The following is a 10,274-nucleotide window of genomic DNA, read 5'->3' as shown; positions in this document are numbered from 1 at the left end:
GCAGATTTCAAAACGTGACCTCAGCAATTAGAGCTGAAACCAGTTAGTTCATTAATCAATTAGTCGACTGACATTTTGACCCCAACATTCCAGTTAAGCTGTAAGAATGTGCTGCTCTTTTTCTGTTTGTCTTGTATGTGATTGGAAAAGGAATTTCTTTGGATTTTGGACAGTTTTCAATATTTTCGGACACTTTATTATGCTGACAAAATGATTACCAGATGAATAATTGGCAGATTAATCGATACGGAAATGATCTGCAATCCTAGGTAATGTGAATAAAGCACAAACTAATTTGGGAACAATAATGTAAATAATTAACTTTAAACAAAGCCTTTGATGGTTAAACCAGGATAAAAACATTTCAGGACAACATTGAGGGAAATAAAATCAGACAATTAAAAATAAAATACCCAACAACAATATAAGATAGGAGAGATAAGACATGGCAATAAGTGTAATAGAAAGCACATTTGTATTTCTCACTAGGGTCATTTTAACGTTGTATTAAATTAAAGTTTACATATTTGTTATTTGTTGCTGTAACAGTGTAAATAAAGTTGCAGATTTTCAACATAAAAGAAAAAGTTTGAGGCGTCAATATTCATTTTACACTCTATTTTCTAACAGTATTATGTCCTCACATATATTAATAATATCTAATACTTATTTTTATGCTAATATTAGTTAATTTTCCCCCAAAACTGTCGATTTTCGCTGCTTCAAGCTAGCAGCTTTAGCTCTAGCTACACTTCCGTTTTAGACTTTTTCAAAATTAGAGTCCTCGTGAAAAATTGCAGATTTTTCTTCACTATCATTTTTAGAGGCAGAGAGCTATTCATTCACAACACGGTCACTCCTTATAATAACCACATTATAAGAAGATATAAGTGTTGATTAATGTAGTCAATAATCAAACCTCTACCTGTATTATAAACAGATAATGAATGACAATATGAAACACAGTTGTTTTAAAGTAGAATATGTCATAGGAGAGGTTATAATTGTTAGTAATTACAGCACATAAATATACACTTAAAGTGTTCTTATATCTGATTACAAGCACATTATAATGTGTTAGAAACCCATTTATTAAATGTTTATAAACTGCTTATAATTGCTATGAAATAATAATTATCATATTGTTTGTTAATTGTTCCACCAAGTAGTTGCACAGTGGATAACGGCATCTGAGTAGCACATGCTGAGAGTGAGTATACAGTTATGAGTGCATATTATGAGTCATTTCTGTCACATTTTACCATTATTTAACCTCAGTGAACTCAATGGTTTTTTTTGGCCAGATTTCTCTGACTTTCACCTTCTTCTCTGTGCATTTTTGTTTTCTGCATCATCTTTTTGGAGCGTCATCAGCTCACTTAATCCTAAACTGAGGTGTCCAAACCCACTTATATCCATTAAAACTTCCCAGAGCCAAGAGAGGCAGAGACTGGTGCCTGACAGGATGTTATTATGTGGTCAGTGTGTGAGAGATTATGTATTTAGGTCACCAAACTGTGGGAGCTTTTTCATAAATGGAGACCAAATTATTTTTTAGTCGATTTTTGCCCCTTTTTGAATCCAGTATTTGGATACGTAGGCATTAATTATAGAGTACAAACTGAGAGGCTGATAAGGGCCCTGCTGCCACCAGGGGGCCCCAAGAAAACCACTATGAAAATGAAGAATATAATGATGGATGGATGATGTTGAAGTTACTCCAATGATCGGGGAAAGAGATTTACTCATTTTAACTACACTCAAGTATAACTTTTAGCTACTTGTACTTGAGTATTTTCACGTTATACTTCTTTCTACTTCTATTCCACTTTAACTCATCAGCACATCTGGGTCAAAGTTCATCTCATTAACATTTACAGCTGCAGACTTGATCGTTTACCATAATTAATTCATGATTTATCAACAATTGCAGTTGATGGAATCTGAATATTTTTACTTTTGACCTCTGTACTTTTACAAAAGTATGAGTTTGTTAAACATGTTATTTTAAGTTCCCACACTTCTGCCGTTGACAGCTCGTTTGACTTCTGAGCAGTCAGGAAATGAACTCCTGTTTGGTTTCTTACTGTATGTTGGCAGCAGGAGACTTCTGCTGACTGTTGATACAGTTGTTACCAAACAGTTGTCAGATTATAAAACTCTGGATTCAGCAGAAAAGTGCTCGTTCTTTATTGTAGAATTGAGGAAATGAGTCTCAGACGTGAACTTTTAAACCAATCAATACGTTTAAAGACGGTTTATGTTGTCAAGTGACAAAGTACGTATACTTTACTCAAGTATTTCTATTTAATGTTGCTTTTACTCCATTACATTTATCTACTTTAGTTTCTTCTCAGATGACAGCTTTCTATCCCCTTCCTGTCCAGTGATGAAATAAAACACTTTATTGATCAATCAATACTTTCAACTACATTTTGCTGTTAATACTTTTACTTTTAAATTTGAATGCATGACTTTTGCAGTATTTTTACAGCTTGGAATTAATACTTTTACCGCTGTCAAATATCTGAACACTTATAATAAACGGATCATTTTTTATGCTGCTACAATCATTTCTTCATAACTCCTGTGCAGTGCAGGTCCACGTCTGATGGGGCGAGTTTATTCCCCAAACATACTAACCTTTTGCATAATTTATCAGCTTTAATATGTTTAATGCACAAACAATTCTGATACTCACAAGGTTTAAAGAACTGCTAAACTAATATTAAAATAATCTTCTGGGAAATTTGACCAACTACAGGGAACAAGAGGCTGAAAGACTAATTACACCCAAGAGTGGAGCATATATTAGTTAAAGATATTAAAAGTGTTGTTTTTGAGCACTGACATGTTTTAAACAGTGTTCTGGCATTCACCAAACACTAAATGCAAACTTTTTGGATCGGTCGAAGTCCAGGGAGAGAAGTTAAAATGTAAGAATGAATGCTAGTTTACGTTTTTCTTTGAATACTGTGGACAGTTTGTTGTGATGTGTATTTTTGTAAATATACTGTGAGTGGAGCAGAAGTTGCACATTTTTTAAATACGTGTCACAAAAATATAGATTAATATTAAAAAAGGTAGTGTAGTTTTCAACAAACGGTACTCAAACAGTTGTGCATTTATTGGGGATAATTTTCAACGGCAGATTAAAACACAGGAGTCAAAATAATCGACAGCACTTTTGTTAGTTGGCAACATGTGTGATGTGCTTTTAACCAAAATGGACAACAATGGAGCACAGAGGAAATTTATACATTTTAAATAATGAAAAATAAGAACCTCAAGGTTGAAAATCCTCTTTTATATCTCTGTTTTTGGATGGATTAAATAATTACAATTAACATGTTCGACAAAGCCAGGCTAGCTGGTTCCCACAGCTTTCCGTCTTTTTGCTAAGCTAAGCTAAGCTAAGCTAAGCTAAGCTAATCGCCTCCCGTCTCAATAATTTCATATTTAGAACAAACATGTCAAAGTGGTATCAATATTCTTAAATAACTCCCATCACAAAAGCAAATAATAATAATAATTCTAATATTTTAAACAACATAAAGTTACTTCTTTAAATGGTATTCAACAAAAAAGCCAAATAGTTATTCAGATTTAAATATTAGGCTTTAAATCAGAAACACAAAAAGGATAATTGTATTATTTTTGATAACCTCTGTCTGATCAGTTAGTCATCAATAATTAACCAATATTGAAACTATGAAAGATATGTCAAATAACTACAAGTTGATTGTTCAGAACGAAATAACTTAAAATAAACAGTTTGAAGCCTGTCATGTTGTTCAAAGTTATAAGAATCAAACCTTTCTGTCCGCTATTGTCTGACCACTTACATTTTCCGCCTCTTCAGTGCTTTTCTTTGTTCTCAAAAATACACATAAAATACAGATAACTGTTTTATGTTTTATGAATAATATCAAAAACTAAACGGAGTAACTGCGTTCTGTTCTCTCTGCTCAGCAGGATCCAGATACGAGAGTCAAACGTGTCTTTTGTTAATTAATCTCTCTCATGTTGTCTCGCTCTCTTAACCCACATCGTCGTAGTCCTCTTCACCCTCGTTTTCGTCTTCACCTCCGATGTCGTCGTAGTCCTCTGTGGAGGCGTTGTCCGCTGCTGGATCTGGATGCTGGTACTCTGGAGGAAGAGGAAGAGTCTCACCTCCATCCTCCAACTTCACATAGTCACGCTGCTTGTCCTGCTCGTAGTCGGAAACGTTCTGCTCCTCGGCCAGGTTCTCATAGCTTTGGGCCTCTGAAACAACAAATTCCGCATGAAGGCAGAGTTTATTATCACTACATTTATGGAGTTACAATATAAAAGTGTAACAGTTTGATGGCAGCCTATATACGAAAAAGCCATTTACGTAAATTGACTCTAAACATATGTTGAGTCGATTTGATTTCATCAAAATATACATAAATACTTCATATATGGCTAAAACTATTTCACACATCCCTTAGAAGTACTCAAAATCGTACTTAAAGTTACTACAAGGAACTTTCATTTTGTGTTGATTTTGGCGGTCCCTGTGGACAAAGTTGGTAGTGTTTCCGAGCACCAGAGTCCCTTTAAAAAACTTCTCATTTTACTGCAGCAGGGTCTGACAGTGTACCCCTAAATAATAAGTTATTTATTGCTTGTTGTATAAAAACAGAAGCACTTCAGCTCGCTAGTTAGTTTCGTTACTAAGGAGTTATTTTACAAAAATGCTAGTTAGTGTCAAAAATAATTTATTTTGATCTGATTTGAACAGTGAACACTTCTAATTTGACTGTCCTCAGTGGTGAAATGCTGTGTTTTGTGTCTTGCCTGCTGTGAGAAACTGTGACCGAGGAGGTAAAGGTGGGGTCTTGGATTCAAAGTTTCTCTCCTGGTATTGGTTGATCCTGAGGAATCAAGAAGAAGATATGTATTTGTGTTTTGCAGTTCAGGATGTAAATCGGACCTAAAGGAACACTTACACATTTTGAGAAATAAGTGTATTCACTTTTTTTGTTAGATGAGAAGATTGATACCATTCACATACATGTCCTTTAATATGAAGCTAGAAACTTTGAGTTAAGGGTTCCAACGGGTTCTTCCTGAAGGGCTGAGGTTCTACTCAGAACCATGTACTTCTGAAGAACCCTTTTTGGAAGAAAGACTTTTTCAAGGTCTGTTGACAGCGTGGGAGTTAAAAGATCCTCCCAGCCCACACACCCAAACACTGTAATTGGGAAGCCTTGATGTAGGGTTCTAGATGAAACCCTTGGAATATAAAAGGGTTTTCGGTAGAACCCCTTGTGTGGGTTCTTGAGGAAACCCTTGGAATATAAAAAGGTTCTTGGTTGAATCTCTGGGTTGGGTTCTAGGTAAAACCCCTGGAATATAAAAGGGTGCTCGATAGAACCACCCGGGTGGGCTCTTGGTGGCACCCTAAAATGGAGGAAAGGTTCTGGATAGAACCTCCAAAGAGGGTTCAGGTTGGAACCATTGCACCATAGAAGGGTTCTCTGTAGAACTTCTCATTTGGGGCACAGGGTGGAATCTTTCACAGATGGTTGTAGGTATAACCTTTTATGTTGGGTTTGAGGTAGAACCCTCTGTAATGTTCCAGGTGGGGTTCTCATGTTTTTACACTTTCGTTTTGGATAAAATAAAATAACTAACTTTTTACAGAGCCATGCTAGCTTTCCCCCCCTATTTCTAGTCTTTTTGCTAAGCTAAGCTAACCACTTCTTATTGAACCGACAAATATACATTAAGTATCAATCTTCTCATCTAATGCTCGGCAAACAAAGTGAATAAGGGCATCTCCTTAAATGTGAAACGTTTCCTTTATACAGTACATTTAGGTTGAATGTATACAACATATAATGTGAGAAAAAGAGTGAATATTCATACTTGACAGTGAAGTCCGAAGATTTTCTGGGAAACTGCATGATTCTGTGTTTTCCTTTGGAAAAACAAAAAGAGAGTGCCGTTAAATTTAAGCAATTCAGGAAAAAGAAAAGTCTATAATAAATAGTCAAAAGGTTGGTCAAATCTTTGAGCATTATGAAAGACAGAGGGTTGTTATTTTGGGGAATGCAGGATCACGTTGTTAGAAATGAGGACAAAAATAAACAGGATTTGTGAATATAAGGTTCTTTATTTGCTTTTGGCTCTATGACAAAATCATTTAAAAACTTAACAACATACATTTGCACATTAAATCATGTTTATATCTAGATTTATATACAAACAGTATTCATGTTTTCATAATCCTCTTTTGTATCCATATGTGCTTTTACTTGTGATTGTGAGTTATATTTTGTTTCCTTCATTTCTTGTGTTTATGCTCAACCTAAGCCATCACTGAGCCGCTCTCTCTGCCGCTGCAGCCCAGTTTCCCTCAGGGATCATTAAAGTTTCATCTAAGCTAATCAAATCCAGAAGGCACCACTAATAACAATACACAATACAATTTTAAAAGTTTTTCTTTGGCTTTGCAGCAAACCCCTCAGAGTAATACTTGATGCCAATGTGTTTTGTGTTTGGTTTCTCTTCCTGTTCTGGCTTTTCATTTGTGGTAATACAGGACATTGTTTTTTTAGTTTAAAAAAACAGGCAGTTAATGATATTGAAAATGAAAGTTACATCTGACACTCACTTCATTTTACTGTAAATTCAACATTTACTTGAAATTCCGTGTGACCATGAAGGCCTCAATACTCAAGTATTTCCAGTTCTACAACCCAGAGGGAAATATTGACTTAGTACTTTTTACTTCACTGCATTTTTCACAGCATTAATTACAGTATATATTAGGATTTAATATACAACATTTATGAAGAGATAAAACCATCCAAAAAAGCATTAAGATTAGTTCCAACTACAACAGTAAATTGCTAAAATGCTAATGCTAAATCCATGGTAATAGAATAGTAGTAGAACGGACATTGAACTGTTTACCGTGGTCATTTGACTTCTGCAAAAGAAAATGGCGATTGTTGTTAGCTGTTATGGTGAAACATGGGACAATATGCAGGCTAGCTAACTAGTGTACAGCTGGCTAGTTAGTTAACTTGTACTAGTGTAGCATCAAAGCCTTACGGAATTAGCAAGCTAGCAAACTAGCGTACAGCTGGCTAGTTAGCTAGATTGTACTAGTGTAGCATTAAGCATGGCGGAATGAGCAAGCTAGTGAACTAACATACAACTGGGTAGTGCTGGCTGTGAAAAGAGTGTTTGTATGAAGCATTAAGTTGTTTCATTTAATTTATTTACGCTTCGTAACGTTACAACTCCATTGCTCGTTTTAGTCTGTGACTTGCCATAAGTCGGTTTAATTCGTACAGAAGTTAGCATGTTAAAACGGTCGTAATGGCAACGGCACACATAAAAATGGCCGCCGCTCTGACCGTCCTGTTACGTTGATTTGAATGTGAATCTCCTTTCTACTCCTATTCTATTACTACAGCTAAACCTAACACTCACTGGGACCATTTTACAACATTAAACTCTTACTTTTAATTTTGATGATGATAATACTTACATATACTTTTTCAACATAGGGCCTTGACTTATAACTTAACATTTTTATGTTAAAGTATTGCAACTTTTACAGTTCAATGTCACTTAAGTAAAGGATCTGAGTATTTCTTCCACCAGGCCACTGGCTTATGTCATCTTATCACTTGTGTTTCACTTCCCACTAACATATGCTGCTGAGGATTACACATAATATGCTGCTGGTTTGTGCAGCGTATCAACAGTTTATCACTCTTGTCTCACGCTGAGATAACACACTGTCCACCAACACACAATGACTATACTGGAAAATAAGCACTTATTGTGGGCAGCTGTCACTGATAAACACTGGTAGCTAAGTAAACAATGTCTGACTGTAAATACCTTCTATTTCAATGGGGAAAATACGATCAATTGTTTACTGTTTGTTCAGTTCTTCCTGTTTTATAATGCACATTTCGTACTATATACATCATGTGTTGTACATGTGCCTATTTTGTACTTCTACTGCACTCAATCTCAGAGGTAAATATTGTACTTCTTAAGATAAATAAACTCTTTGAAAAGGCCTCTTGGATCAGCTGGAAAACGCATTATCACAAAGCTGAAAACAGGCTGTTTCTTCTTTTTAGAGATACGTGGTTCTCACAGGACAGAGACGCTACAAACATATGATGATTTTACAGAATATGATGCATTTATATAAAGGAGTTAAAAACATATACAGCAGTAATATTCAACATACATATCAATGCAGCAGTAATATTAATCCAGAAACACAAATAATACTAAAAAACTGACAGTGAACATGTTACATTTCATACTTAAAGTAAACTTTGCTGATAATACTTACATTAGGTTTTGAATGCAGGACTTTTACTTGTAATGTAAAGTATTTTCATAGTGTGGTGTTAGTACTTTCAAGTATCTGAATACTTCTTCCAGCACTGTTAAATATGCTGGAGCTTTATTTGTCTCTATAAAGTTATATAACATTAATACCATATAGGCTAATGTTTTTTTATGGGAATTTTATCAATACTGAGGTCATTATTTAAAATTTCCCCACAGGAAAACACACTCCCATAACAAAGTAGTTTGCATTATATTTAACATGTTCTGTACATTTTCTTTCCCTTTGACGGTCTAAATAGTGTTTCAAATTCAAAACCGACCCTGTTCAGGTGGGGAAACATGTATTAAACATGAATTACATGTTTTACCACTTGACTTTCCTTAATGCATCCATAGCATTAATTTCAAAATAAGAGGAAAAAAGAAATGTGCGTCAGAACAGGAAAAAGAAGCAAACATTTTGCTACGTTCAACCTATACATGTGTGTGGGCAGAGGTTCAACCTACCTGCTCTTGATAAGCACTTGTTGATGAAGATGAAGATGAGGATGATCACAAGCCACGCAAAAATAATCACAATGATCACCAATAACCAGAATTTGTGGAAATAATCCATGGGCCCTCTGCTTGACACAACAAAAGAAGGTTAAAAAAGAAAATCAGGTTTAAAGCTGTCAGAAAACAGATTCTTCAAAACAAGAGGACATCTGACTTGTTGCTTTTCAGTTTACAGAACTGAGGATCGGAAAGAAGAACATTCACTTCCCCTTTTTGTGCGTTGACTAAGCCTTAAGGTTATTTTGGTGTTTACGTTGGCATTCAGAGAATCAAACAAGCCTCTTCGCCACAGGGACTTTTTTACTTGTGAAGAAGTCTCTCAAAAATGTGAACAAAAGCTTTGGTTCGGCTGAGGCGTCTGTGCCTGTACTTGACATGACCTCGTTTTTTCAACTTAATTGTGTATGTCAGCAAAAAATATGTATTTGTGTTTCCTTATCGACATGAACAGGTTGAAATAAATGCTATTTTTTTTTGTTTATCTGCACGCATCGATATCCTCTTTAAAACAGCTTCCTGCCAACAAGTCTGACAAATACTGCTGCTTCAGAAGAAAGTGTCGCTGGATTATTGTGATATTTTATCACACATATACACATAACGTTTTATCTTAAACAACAACACAACTATTTGCTATGAATAATTTGGTCATAGACCTGGGTTTTTAGGGTTCATTCAAGTCCAAAATGTTATTTTATCGAACATCAACTTCTTCATTCCAAATTCTCAGAATGTTCCTTACCTTTCAGTGAACAGCTGATGTTAAAGTGGGTTGAAACGTGTCAGTAAGTTGATGATTAAAGTGGATGGCAAGATATGACAATGTGTCATCATGTGTTGTATTTGCATGGCGGTTTCTAATTTCCTTAGTCAACCAAAGACATTTGAAGGCTGAGACTGGAATATCCCCTCCCCACCTTCTGCCATGCTCCAGTGACTACATTATGTCTGTGTGTGTGTGTGTGGGTGGGTGTGTGTGTCTCTGGGAGAATCAAATGCCACATTTTTATATCTGCGGGAAGACTTGAAGTTTGATGTTTTTGTGGGAAATTATACTCATTAGTCTCTGTGATGTTTAAACCAATATTTGATGCATCCATTTCCCGTTAAGAACATGCAGTGATGTCAATGTCTTGTGAGAGTTTACGTCAAGGCCAGAGCATTGCATCCATTTCCGAGTCTCTTTATATTTTCAGTTCCTCTTAAATCAGCCTCATGTTGCTTAGTTTTATAACCATGGCGACTTTGGGAACTAGATTAAAGGCGGCTGTCTTTTTAAACTATTATATATTTTTTCAATCAAAAATAGATAACCTACATTTGAATGTGGAACTTGATACTTCATTAAAAAAAAA

General features: G+C 35.3%; 1 protein-coding gene across 1 annotated transcript; it reads right to left on the bottom strand.

The window, feature by feature from the left end:
• Positions 1 to 3,146: 3,146 nt before the first annotated feature.
• scimp (SLP adaptor and CSK interacting membrane protein) lies at positions 3,147 to 9,723 on the bottom strand. The gene is made up of 5 exons (XM_079282799.1): positions 9,662 to 9,723; positions 8,869 to 8,987; positions 5,899 to 5,950; positions 4,825 to 4,901; positions 3,147 to 4,266 (listed from the first exon to the last, which is right to left on the bottom strand). Exons 2-5 carry the CDS (start codon positions 8,975 to 8,977, stop codon positions 4,040 to 4,042), a joined length of 465 nt encoding a protein of 154 aa, XP_079138925.1. The 5' UTR covers positions 8,978 to 8,987; positions 9,662 to 9,723; the 3' UTR covers positions 3,147 to 4,039.
• Positions 9,724 to 10,274: the final 551 nt, after the last annotated feature.

Source organism: Melanostigma gelatinosum (genome assembly GCF_949748355.1).
Source record: "Melanostigma gelatinosum genome assembly, chromosome: 14".
Lineage (NCBI taxonomy): Eukaryota > Metazoa > Chordata > Actinopteri > Perciformes > Zoarcidae > Melanostigma > Melanostigma gelatinosum.
Note: the sequence above shows the minus strand (reverse complement) of the source record. Positions and strands in the feature narration are given on the sequence as shown.